Source organism: Enhydra lutris, unplaced genomic scaffold, assembly GCF_002288905.1.
Source record: "Enhydra lutris kenyoni isolate GAN:26980312 unplaced genomic scaffold, ASM228890v2 scaffoldscaffold57, whole genome shotgun sequence".
NCBI lineage: Eukaryota > Metazoa > Chordata > Mammalia > Carnivora > Mustelidae > Enhydra > Enhydra lutris.
In genome coordinates, this window is record NW_019154141.1 from 12,815,782 (window position 1) to 12,828,360 (window position 12,579).

Here is a 12,579-nt window from a genome sequence, read left to right on the forward strand (position 1 = left end):
TCAAAAGAATAATAATAAAAAAAAGGAAAAAGTTCAAACCAACTAAATAAGGCAGTGGTTAGGGACAGATATATAGATAGAAAAATGCTAAAAAAAAAAAAAAAAAAAAAGGCAGGGAAATAATTAACACAAAATTTAGGACGGTGGTTATCCAGCAGAGCAAAAAAGAGCATCTAATCAGTGGGGGACATGTAAGGATTTCAAAGGTGCAGGTAAAATTCTATGTAACCTGGGTAATTAAGTATATAGTGTTTACTTATTACCGTTACATAAATTTATGTCCCACTGTTGAATTTCACAATTTTTAAAAAACTGTTAATAAGCTGAGTTGAAAGTTATTTCCATGGCAACTCAGAGGTAGTCTAATTGGACCCACAATTTTCAGAACAATTACTAAGACTATCAGATGAAATTTACTACCGAAAATACAATACAACTTTTTATAGCCTGAACATGTGTCATAAGGGCACCTGGGTAGCTCAGTTGGTTGTGTCTAACTCTTGGTTTTGGTCCAAGTCATGATTTCAGGTCATGAGATTGAGCCCCGATTTGGTCTCAATCTCTGTGCTCAGCAGGTCTGCCTCAGATCCTCTCTCTCTCTCCCTCTGCCCCTCCCCCAACCTGCTTGGTGCGTGTCCGTTCTTCACTCCCTCTCTAAATAAAATCTTTTTTAAAAAAGTATCATCACCAAAAAGTACAATATATAAATGTCTGTCAGAAAAACGCATTTTCTGCTTCCATCCTGGGGGGATGCAGGGATGAGAACCACTCTGGTTCTGAGAGATAAGGAGTGGTAAGACCTAAGGAACATACGAGCTAAGGCACTCCTTAGATGTAGATGAAGGTTAAACGACATCTAAGCCCCCCATCCGACGGCTCAACTTGCCACTGTCTTTCCAGATCCACGATCCTGCTCAATCCAAGCAGCCAGTTACCTTCTTCATCATCCACTTTAGGAAGAATGCCGGTCTCTTCATCGAAGTCCGGAAACTCTTCTTTGGAAAGCACGTTGGCAGCAATCATCTAATGGAAGGACAGAAGGCAGCGTCCGTAACCCACTAGGATCGCAACTCTTCCTTCGTAGGAGTTAACACAGAAGTTCCCATAGGAGGCCTGGGTTTTTTTGTCTCTTCTGACCCAGGACTGTGGGGCATCAAACACCATCTACCGCACCCCTGGGCACATAGGGCCTAAGGAGGGCTCAAGAGTCTCACCCCCAGGAAGTGTAACCTGCTCCCTCCCTGCTTTTCCCAGCACAGCCCTGTGCACATTCCCCGTTACGTAACATCCAGCTGTGACAATGATGTTTCCATCTGGACTCAAGGGTAAGGAACCATGATCCATCCGTCTCTGCAGCCCTAGCATCTACTCAGGGCCTGGCACCACATGGCGCTGACATGCACTGACGAATGGTGAAAACAAGAACCTAAGCGCTCCACTTCTGCGGACTCATTTAACCCCCACAACGCCACCACTGCCCTGTTTCACAGATGACGGCACTGAGGCACAAAGAAGGTGAGTAGCTTGGCTCAAAATCGCACAGCTAGTAAGTGGCCAGAAGTCACCCTGGGCCACTGGGCTCCAGGGTCCACCCTCCTAACTACCGTAACATGCACAATAACTCCGTGGCCATAAAGGCAAACGGCCCCAACCTGTTTGATCTCCCACTTCTCCGGGTCAGAGATGCGGGTAAGGCGTTTGCGCTCCAGTGAATCATCCTCTACTTCGGGGGCACTGACGAGGGAGAGGTGAGTCGGTCTGTCTGGATTCCTCATTGAGGTCTCCTCATTGGTCTCCCCAACAAGATTCCGTCGTCGGTTGGGGTTTAGATCTTCTCCAGTCTCTTGATCCACATCCTAAAACACATACAAAAAAAGGGAACTCACTCATTCTCTGTCCTCTTAGGTTTCCCTGGCCATGAGATGTAGAAACTGACTGGGTATCTCACCTACCTTCATGCTCAGACTGGTCTTGGTCCCAGTGAAGGACAGTACTTTGACTTTCACCCTCTGGCCTTTGCTCACCACATCCGCCACATTGGCCACACGGCCTTCTCGCCGGAGCTCAGAGATGTGCACCAGGCCTTCCCACCGCTTCCTAAGGGAGAGTCACACACATCTGGAGAATGCCTAAAATACCTTTATCCCAACAGATTTATTGTTGAAACTCAACAAAAGGAAATGGTCTTAAACTCCAAAACTTGAAAGTACCAAGAAGGCGGTCAAAAAATAAAATAGTGGGGCACCTGGGTGGCTCAGTCAGTTTAAGTGTCTGACCTCTTCAATTCGGCTTATGTTGTGATCTTAGGGCTGTGAGATCAAGCCCCACATCAGGCTCCACACTGAGCATGGAGTCTGTTTGTCCCTCTCCCTCTGCTATCCCCGCCAGCCCCATGCACTCTCTCTCTCTCTCAAATAAACAAATAAAATCTTAAAAAAAAAAAAAAAAAGTCAAATTCTAACAACCTGATATGGTTGACTTCATTAAAGCAACATTAATCATAACTTTTTAGAACGTGAAAATCCCCAGTGATAAGAGAAATTCTGCACATCACAGGTGTGAAAGAAGAGTACCAGCCATTACCTTAATCCCTCCAGCTGCACAAAGCATCCAAACTGCATGATGCTGGTAACTTTGCCATTGTAAATGTCTCCGATGGCAGGCTCTTCTGGGGGAGGGCGGTCCACATGCTTATCCCGCCATCTGTCCAGATTCCTCTCCCCATACTTGTCCCGGTCCTTCCTATCTTTGGGGGGACTCTGACTTCTGCTCCTGGACCGATACCTAGACTTCCCTTTATTCCTTTCCCGGGTCCTGGAACGTGACCGGGAGCGGGACCGGTGTCTCCTCTTGTGGTCTCTATCACGGTCTCGGTCTCGCTCCCGATCTCGGTCCCGTTCTCGGTCCCGGTCGCGGCTCCGGCTCCGCTTCTTCTTCTTCGTCTTGTCCCTAACAAATCAACAAACACCTGTTTGAAAAAAGAAACCAGCCCAATTTCATCTCTCTGCATCCCAAAGCACCCAGCACAGTGCTGCACACATCAAGTGCCTACTGAGCGCTGAACAGAATTAGAGTTTCTCTGTGACACCCCTGCAGGCCAATAAAAGAGGAGATCACAAACATATTCAGCCTCCTTCAACCCAGACTTCTACCTTATGAACGACTTAGCACTCGCTGTGTAAATACTCTTTGCAGGAGGCAATGAAGGCGATCTAACAATATGGGACACGGCCGGTCTAGATTCTGTAAACTTGCCCAAAATTCTGCTTAGCGGGTCCACGAAATTCAACTACGGCGATACCCTAAACCTCCAAAGGCCAAGACACTAAAGACGAACCGGTGCTCAGCATCTCGCTGCTTGTCCGGGCCGGCAGCGCTGGGCATTAAGGCCTCTAGTTCCTTCAGCACATCCACAGCGACTTTCACATCATCCTCATCCAGCATGGTCTGCAACAGCCGCAGCCGGTGAAGTTAGGAGGAGAGGGGGAGAAAATCGTGAGCATCCGCACTCCAGATCCCTCTACATCACTCCAGCCCCTACATCACTGACCACTTTATGCGAAGAAAGCAGAGGCAGGTGGAGATTTCCAGCAGAAAGAATGAGCAGAGGCTCTTGGAAATCACTGCTACGTTTGGCAAATTCCCTTTGTCCTTCATACAAGCCTACAGAGGGCAATTAGCTACCACCCCTCCTGCAAAAGCATCCAAGGTATTACTATAAATAGAAAATAGATGTTAAGGGGGCTCCTGGGTGGCTCAGTTGGTTAACTGTCTGCCTCTCAGCTCAGGTCACGATCTCAGGGTCCTGGGATCAAGCCCCGAATCGAATCAGGCTCCCTGCTCAGTAGAGAGTCTGCTTCTCCCTCTCCTTCTGCCCCCGCACTGCTTGTGCACTCTTGTGCTCTCTCAATCTCTCTCAAAGAAATAAACAAAATCTTCAAAAAAATAAATAAAAACAAAAACACTTCTAACATGTAATAGAGCAAAAAAAATCTAATTTCACATATCAGTATCTGTTCTAGAACCTTAAGCTATTCCATACCTATTTCATATCCCTAATCACTGCTCCCCACAACTGTCAATCCCATTTCCCTCAAACATCATTCTCTGAACTGTAACACTATTCTAGGCATAGTGCGCATTCAGGGAGTTGACCAACACTTTCAATTTGAAAAATATTACAATGAACACAAACTTAAAACTAGGAACTAATGAGACAAAAAGCAAAGAGACAGAGATGGAGGAAACACCACAGTTTAGCAGACTTTCTCAAAATAGTATCAGTACCCGGACAGAAGGGTTGTCTGGTTGGCAAAGGACTGGGAAGAGTTCCTTCAGCTTTTCTTTTCCGGTTTTGGGTTTAACAACTGGATCTTGTTTCATCAAAGAGCATCGAGGGGTTAAAAATATAGAAAAAGAAAAAGAGAAAGACAGATTTCATATTTTTAACAAAGAACCTCAATATCAGATTTGCATCAAACTAAAAACCGAACATGGCATTTTTCTTTCTACATGTAAGTCGTGTACATTAATATAAACATAATCTGATTTCCTAAAAATAACACTTTTGACAAAACCCTCAACAAACTATCTGGGCATGTGGTAGGGTGTGAGGGTGGGGGAAGAGATACATAAGAGTTCATTTGATTAGTTATGTCTTATGAGTTTAATTTTAAGTCATCTGGGAAATGTTACTAGACTGTGAACTTGGCTCAGGAGCTGCCACAAGGGAAAAGAACACAATTTACAGGATGCTCACGCTCTACAGTGTTCTGGAAGCTAAGCACGGCCAGACACTCTACTCACCTTTGCTAGTAGAAGGCTTTGCTGGAGGCCGCATGGTTTGTATGAGACGCAGCAAGTTACTAATAAGAGAATCCTGCGAAAAGAAACAGAACAAAAATTATCAGCCCCTGAATTAGTGCTTAAAACCACTAGTTTTAGGGGCACTTAGGTGGCAACTGTCAGTTGAGCGTCTGACTCCTGGTTTCAGCTTAGGTCGTGGTCTTAAGGTCATGAGATTGCGCTCCATGTCTGGCTCCATGCTCAGCTTGAGCTTAAGATTTTCTCTCCTTCTGCCACTCCGCCCCCCGCACACATGCACTCTCTCTCACCCTCTCTAAAAAAACACATCTTATTTAAAAAAAAAAAAAAAAACAAAAAACAAAACACTAAGAAAAGCTGGTTGTACACCTGAATGGAGCTAGGTGGAACGAAAGAAGCACAGAGTATCTATATGATGGGCATGAACCTAGCAAAGTGGCTTCAGAGAAAGCTGATATTTAGGACTCTTTGGGGGGAAAAGTACTTTAGTTCCATTCAACCATTTTTATTTTCCACTGTTCAGAATTACTTCCAAAACCTAGACTCTTTTGCTTTTGACTTCGGATTCATAGAACAAGACTATAAACACTCATAAAGACTTAATGATGGAAATCCTGCTCCACTTTCCTAGAAAGGTATCACAGGAAATCCACTTATATCACCGCTGCCCCGTGGCACGAAAACATTACACACTTACTGGTTTCTTTGTTTGGTATGTACAAGTTATCTCCTTTCTCCACCTAAATCCTATGTGAAATCCTATCAAAATAAAATTTTGATAGTGACATTAAAATAAAACAAGGGTCCCTAGGTACACATACCGTGAATTCAGCGCCATTTTTGACCAGGGAAGCCTTAAAAGTATCAAAGGTGGTATTCTTCTCAGCAAGACTGATCACAAATTCAGCTGCAAAGGAGAAAAGGGATTAAAACTGGAATGGAGACTAGTAAAAAAATCACTTTCAAGTACATTAAAAGCCAAACCAATTAGCCTACCCAAGAGTCATAAAAACCAAAGAGCACCATCCAGTGAGAGTAAAGAGAATTTAGAGTACCAAGATTATCCAGGTATGTTCCAGTTCATTTTTAGAAATGCAAAAAAGTGGGACGCTTGGGTGGCTCAGTGGGTTAAGCCATGCCTTCAGGATCATGGGATCGAGTCCCGCATCGGGCTCTCTGCTCAGCGGGGAGCCTGCTTCCCTCTCTCTCTCTCTCCCTGCCTGCCTCTGTCTACTGGGATCTCTCTCTGTCAAATAAATAAATAAAATCTTTAAAAAAAAAAAAAAAGAAATGCAAAAAAGTTATTACTACAGAATAGTTCACTGGGCCCTTCACGCACCAAAGGGAGAAATTTCTCCCTCCCCCAGATCATCATACTCTTCTTTTTTTTTTTTTTTAAAGATTTTATTTATTTATTTGTCAGAGAGAGAGAGGGAGCACAGGCAGACAGAATGGCAGGCAGAGGCAGAGGGAGAAGCAGGTTCCCTGAGGAGCAAGGAACCCGATGTGGGACTCGATCCCAGGACGCTGGGATCATGACCTGAGCCGAAGGCAGCTGCTTAACCAACTGAGCCACCCAGGCGTCCCTCATCATACTCTTCTCATCAGACTAGTAGCTGCCCACATTGCCACAGAGACTCCAGAGGTGACTGTACCCAAAAGCAAGAGCCCTCCTTCCCCCTTCCCTCCTCCCCCCATGGACGCACGTTAGTAGGATGCTTTCTACAGTTTCAGGAAGGTCAGACCCAATCCATCTACGCCAGCCAGGCGGCTGCTGGGCGATACAATCTCCAAGTTGATCAAAGACTCACTTGCCCCCCAGATTTTTCTCTACAAACCTGCCCAGTGTTGGAAATTTCTAATATTAGAGCTATTTATCAAGTAAGAGACTTTCGGGAGCAAAGTGCATTTTTTGAGGGGCTGAGATAGTAACATTCACGCTGTGAACCCCACAGGAAAGCGGTAATGGTTTCATCTGGATTTTTTTTTTTTTAAGATTTTATTCATTTATTTGACAGACAGAAATCACAAGCAGGCAGAGAGGCAGGCAGAGAGAGAGGAAGGGAAGCAGCCTCCCCGCTGAACAGAGAGCCAGACGCGGGGCTCGATCCCAGGACCCCGGGATCACCACCCAGGCCAAAGGCAGAGGCTCAACCCACCGAGCCACCCAGGCGCCCCTCATCTGGATTTTAAAGCTAAAACGTAACAATAATAGCATGGGAGATTTGGACAACTAACATCAACTAGTGCTCTCATACCATTTCCGAGCTGGCATTTCTGTGCCTTTACCTTTTGGATGCCATTAAGTAAAAGCCAAATGCCATCAGAGTACAGGGACAGAGCTTACACTTAACAATGCCAATGGTCAAGGCTTTGTGACCGCCCTGTCGTGCCCAGCAAGCACTATGCTAAGTGCTTCAGCAGAGTTATCCCCATGAGTCTCACAACAGCCCCCATCGGCAGATGCCATTATTGTGTCCCCCCCGCTTTTTTTTTTTTTTTTTTCAGATGAGGAGGCTGAGGGTTTGAGATGCTGACCTACCTACAATAACTGGTGGAGCCAGGAGTGGAACCGAGGCAACCTGACTTCTGGGTCCACATTCCGCAGAGAAATGTGGAGGGAGAAGTCAGTCGCGTGGTGCTGGGCATGCAGGGCTCGAGAGACTACTCCAAAGCAATCAGCAGCATATTCACACTGCGGCTGTCATTAATCACGGGCTTTTTCTTAATTTTCAAAATTATATGGGGACATCATTAAATTAAGTCAACAATCAAAGATGAACTAGTGAGTCAGAATTTTTTTTTTTTTAAGTGAGTTCTACACCCAGTGTAGGGCTCAAATTCACGACCTGGAGATCAAGTCACATGTTCTACCAACTGACTTAGCCAGGCACCTCAAAGATGAATTAGTGATTAAAAACAAGTTTGGTGCTGGAGCGCCTGGGGGGGGCTCAGTCATTAAGCATCTATCTGCCTTCAGCTCAGGTCATGATCCCGGGGTCCTGGAATCAAGCTCCGCGTGGGGCTCCCTGCTCTGCAGGAAGCCTGTTTCTCCCTCTCCCACTCCTCCTGCCTGTGCTCCCTCTCTGGCTGTCTCTCTATCAAAGAAATAAAAATCTTAAAAAAAAAAAAAAAAAGTTAAGTGGTGAAAACAGGAAAAATAATGAAACAGATTTAAGTAATAGTACATCAAGGTGCTTGGGTGGTTCATTTGGTTAACCATCTGACTCTTAGCTTTCAGCTCAGGTCATGCTATCAGGGTGGTAAGATCGAGCCCTACATCAGGCACCCAGGTGGGCATGGAGCCTGCTTAAGATTCTCTCTCTCCTGGGGCGCCTGGGTGGCTCAGTGGGTTAAAGCCTCTGCCTTCAGCTCAGGTCATGATCCCAGGGTCCTGGGATTGAGCCCACATCGGGCTCTCTGCTCAGCAGGGAGCCTGCTTCTTCCTCTCTCTCTCTGCCTGCCTCTCTGCCTGCTTGTGATCTCTGTCTGTCAAATAAATAAAATCTTAAAAAAAAAAAAAATTCTCTCTCTCCCTCTTCCACTGTCCCTCCCCCACCATCTCCCTTAAAAAAAAAAAAAACCATTAAGGCCAAAATCAAAAGAATCAAGTCAATAAATAAACATAAGAGTAACAAATAGGGTGGCTCAGTGGGTTAAAGCCTCTGCTTGCCCCTCAGGTCATGATCCCAAGGTCCTGGGCTCTCTGCTCAGTGGGGAGCCCGCTTCCCTTCCTCTCTCTCTGCCTGCCTCTCTGCCTATTTGTGATCTCTCTCTGTCAAATAAATAAATAAAATCTTTTTTAACAATTAAAAAAAAATGGGGGCATCTGGGTGGCTCAGTAGGTTAAAGCCTCTGCCTTTAGCTCAGGTCGTGATCCCGGGGTCCTGGGATCGAGCCCCACGTCAGGGTCTCTGCTCAGTGGGGAGCCTGCTTCCCCTTCCCTCTCGGCCTGCCTCTCTGCCTACTACTTGTGATCACTGCCTGTCAAATAAATAAATAAAATATCTTAAAAAAAAATTTTTTTAAATGTAAGAGTAGCAAATATAGGGGCGCCTGGGTGGCTCAGTTGGTTAAGCAACTGCCTTCAGCTCAGGTCATGATCCTGGAGTCCCAGGATCGAGTCCCACATCGGGCTCCCTGCTCAGCAGGGAATCTGCTTCTCCCACTGACCTCTCTCCTCTCATGCTAATACATAAATAAAAATTTTTAAAAAGAAAAAAAACGAGTAACAAATATACACCTTTTAGATATTAAACCCACTCTGGCAATTTAGTTTCAAATGAACAATACTATCTCATTTTTCCAACTTTAATAACTTTTATGTTACTGGTTTTATAATTTGTGTACAACACTGTGATATTGTGATTTATAAAAAGAAATATATGTTTGGTCTCCATCGTCTTTTGTTACATTAAGGAGATGACTTTAGGAAAGCTCCTCAAAAAGTGTAAGGCTGGGGGCTGACTGCCTGGAAACCAACCGTGTGTTTACAGGCTGGAACTTGCAGTCCCACCCCTGACCTCTGGAGAGGGGTAAGAGGCTGGAGATTGAGTTCATTTACCAATGGCCAACAATTTAATCAATTATGCCTTTTTTTTTCAATTATGCCTATTATAATAAATCCTCCACAAACACCCAAAAGGACTGGGTTTGGAGAGCTTATGGTGACGTGAACACATGGAGATTTGAGGACAGTGGGCACTCAGAGAGCATGGACACTGGTCAGTCTTTCCCATATACATGCCCTACACATCTCTTCCATCTGGTTATCCCTGAGTTATATCCTTTTATAATAAACCGGTAATCTAGTAAGTAAAATGTTCTCTGAGTTCTAGGAGTCGCCCTAGCAAATTAATCAAACCCAAGGAGGGGGGTCATTGGAACCTCTGATCTATATATAGTGACTTGGTCAGCACAAGTTGACAACCTGACCTTGCAAATGGTATTTGAAGTTTGGGGTGGGGCAGTCTTGTAGGTCTGAGTCCATAACCTGTGGGATCTGATGCTATCTCTAGGTAGACAGCATCAAAACTCAGTTCAATGTAGGATTAGCACCCAGTGTCACAGAACTGCTTAGCAGGACTGGAAAAAACACACATTACAAATGGCGTCAAGGGACCCTCGCTGGCTCATCTGGAAGAGGGTGCGACTCCTCATCTCAGGTTCGTGAGTCCAAGCCCCATGCTGGCCACAGAGATTACTTAAATATTTTTAATAAATAAAAAAAACGGTGTCAGAATTACAAACAGAAAAAAAAATATTTGTGGTCTACTTGCAGATTAAATGGAGTCTTCAGTCATATATAGGCTAGAAAATTATGGCGTTTATACCTCATTTTATTTTCGTACATAATGAGATTAACATCAAAACGATTTAACACTGGCTCAGTAAATGTTTGCTGAATGGAGGAACATACAACCCAGACAGCAAACGACAAGAGTGTCACTCATTACCATCTAAAAGAGAAGGAGAATGAAGACAGATGATACAGGACAAGCTCATCTTGACTCGGAAGCAAGAAAAAGGTGAACTAAAACATACTGGCGGCCACGCATCTCCCTAGGTGTCACATGATAACCCCGGAAAAAACACCTTATCGTCCCCATTTCACAGATGAGGAAAACAGCTTCAGAGACATATCTTAATCTAGATCACACATCTAACCTCCCTGACCCCTTTTGTCACATGCCCTTTCCCCTCCATCTCTTCAGTTGATGGCTTCATCTTCATTTAGAAAAGAGACCAATTAAATGGAAGTCTCTCCCTCATCTTCCTACCACCAGTCCCTAAACCTATCTGCATCTACAACCACATTCTCTGTCCTCCTTCCTATTAAAATGGATCAAGCATCCCTGTACCTATCAAAGGTGAACACCTCCACAGACGCTTTTGATCCCTTCCTCCCTTTGCTTGCATAAGGACTCCACCTGCCTGTGGCCTTAGCTCTAGGCCCCTGGCTCTTTTTAGTTCCACCTTTTGGTACATTCTGTCCGTAAACGCCTAATAAGTGGTTGAGAACAGTTAAAGGCAGACTTCGAAAGACTTGGGATTCCAGATTAGGCTCACATTTGATATGTAACTTTGAGGGGGATCACTTAATTACTCGATCCTTGGGTTGGGGGGGTTTCTTTTACGTTTGTATTTATTTACTTGACAGAGAGATCAAGAGAGCGCACAAGCAGGGGGAGCGGCAGGCCGTGGGAGGGGGAGACGCAGGTGAGCACGGAGCACCACATAGGGCTTGATCCCCGGTCCCTGGGAACATGACCTGAGCCGAAGGCAGACGCTTAACCGACTGAACCATCCGGGAGCCCAAGACCCTTGTTTTCTTAACCGAAAAACAAATATTATCTAACACGGTCGTGTGAAGACCAAGTAAGATAATGTAAGTAAAGCCTTGTGCATAATATCTGTCCTGTCAATAAAGGTCGGCCATCATTATCATCATTACGAAGCGGCTGCTGCTGCTGCTGTTGTTAACGCTGTTTAATTAACTAAGGCTGGGGGTGGGGAGGGAGCAGGAGGGATAGCCGCTCCGGGTTTCACTGATAGCTCTGGGCAATGGTCTCTTAACACCTCAGCCTGGAGGGTTCTCAAGCGGGGGTCAAGGCCGCTGCTTCCCTGGGCCCAAGTATCTGCGACAGAGAGGGAAAGGGACTCACAGGAACACAGGTACTCAGCCCATCAACCCCATTTCTCCTTCCGCTTCCCTCGACCCAAGCCCAGAGGCCGCGGGGGCCTCCTCCGGCTTACCCAGATCCTTGTCGTTAATCCCCAGGTGATTGTCCAGCTCGGTGCAAACTTTCGACACTAAAGACAGATACTCGAGTTTGGCGAGTTCTTCCGCGGGGCCTAGTTCTGTGGTGGTTACTGCTCCCGCCAGGGCCACAGCCACCGCCATGGCTAAGGCCGCCGCCACCCAGCTTTACTGCCGGCCTTCAGAGCTACTCCCGGCCTGCTCCAGTATCCACTTCCGGGTCGACGCACGTCCTTTTTGTTTACAGTAAATTGAGAACGAAAGGAACTTCCCGTGATGCAGCCTACGAATCATAGAGATCAGACAGGAAGTGCTTAAGGAAGGGACGGCCAAGTGGGTTACTCTGTACGCCGGCAACGCCCTCTACCGGCCAGCAAGCTTCTCAGGCCGCTCTCAGGCCCGGAAACGCTCACTCTCAGCGCTCTCCCACTTGACGTCGGCAGAGGGCGACCGTAGCCTGCGCAAAGGACGCCGGGGAAGTTACGACCCTCGCGCCTTCTGCGCGCCTGCGCTTTGAAAAATGAATCCGAATTCAAGCCTAGAAAAGGCAAAACTTGCTTTATAGCGGTTCCTTCTATCCCCGGAGCTTTACCTATTCGTGGCTCGTGACTAGTATCTTGAGCGATTCTGTAACAAACCACTAGGCGATAGTCTAATTCTGTTATTAATTCATTTTACAGATAAGGAAACTGACACTTCCGCTAATCTAAGTGACACTGGGCAAATTAATCTTTGGGGATTGCGTTTTCTTATCTATAAAATGGGATAATGTTGCTGTAAATGGGCTCAGGTGATAACTAAGACAATTGTGCAAGGAGTCTGACGCATAGTAAACACACTACGAATGCCAGTTACTATAAGCCTGAGGGTGAGAGAATGGTCAGTGTTAAATTCATCTGTCAGGTACAGGTCCCCTCAGTCTGAGACCCCAGAGAGCCACCCAGCTGTCTTGTGAAAACCACTTCTCAACTCCGAATTTTCCCCTGCCAGTACCC

The 12,579-nt window shown here is 45.8% G+C and overlaps 1 protein-coding gene across 2 annotated transcripts in view; it reads right to left on the reverse strand.

Annotated features, from left to right (window-relative positions):
* Window positions 1-11,737, reverse strand: part of LOC111158115 (DEAH-box helicase 8) — a 31,802-nt gene extending 20,065 nt beyond the window's left edge. Inside the window, exons 1-9 of one of the 2 annotated variants that reach the window (XM_022519972.1) lie at window positions 11,581-11,737; window positions 5,646-5,731; window positions 4,807-4,879; window positions 4,288-4,373; window positions 3,338-3,447; window positions 2,584-2,949; window positions 1,953-2,097; window positions 1,653-1,856; window positions 936-1,023 (exon numbers count right to left, since the gene is read on the reverse strand). In XM_022519972.1, coding sequence (XP_022375680.1) covers window positions 936-1,023; window positions 1,653-1,856; window positions 1,953-2,097; window positions 2,584-2,949; window positions 3,338-3,447; window positions 4,288-4,373; window positions 4,807-4,879; window positions 5,646-5,731; window positions 11,581-11,728 — 1,306 coding nt within the window. In that variant the 5' untranslated portion in view covers window positions 11,729-11,737. Of the gene's footprint in view, window positions 1-935; window positions 1,024-1,652; window positions 1,857-1,952; window positions 2,098-2,583; window positions 2,950-3,333; window positions 3,448-4,287; window positions 4,374-4,806; window positions 4,880-5,645; window positions 5,732-11,580 lie in introns of both variants that reach the window. The other variant, XM_022519973.1, reaches the window with a different exon arrangement.
* Between the last annotated feature and the right edge of the window lie 842 nt (window positions 11,738-12,579).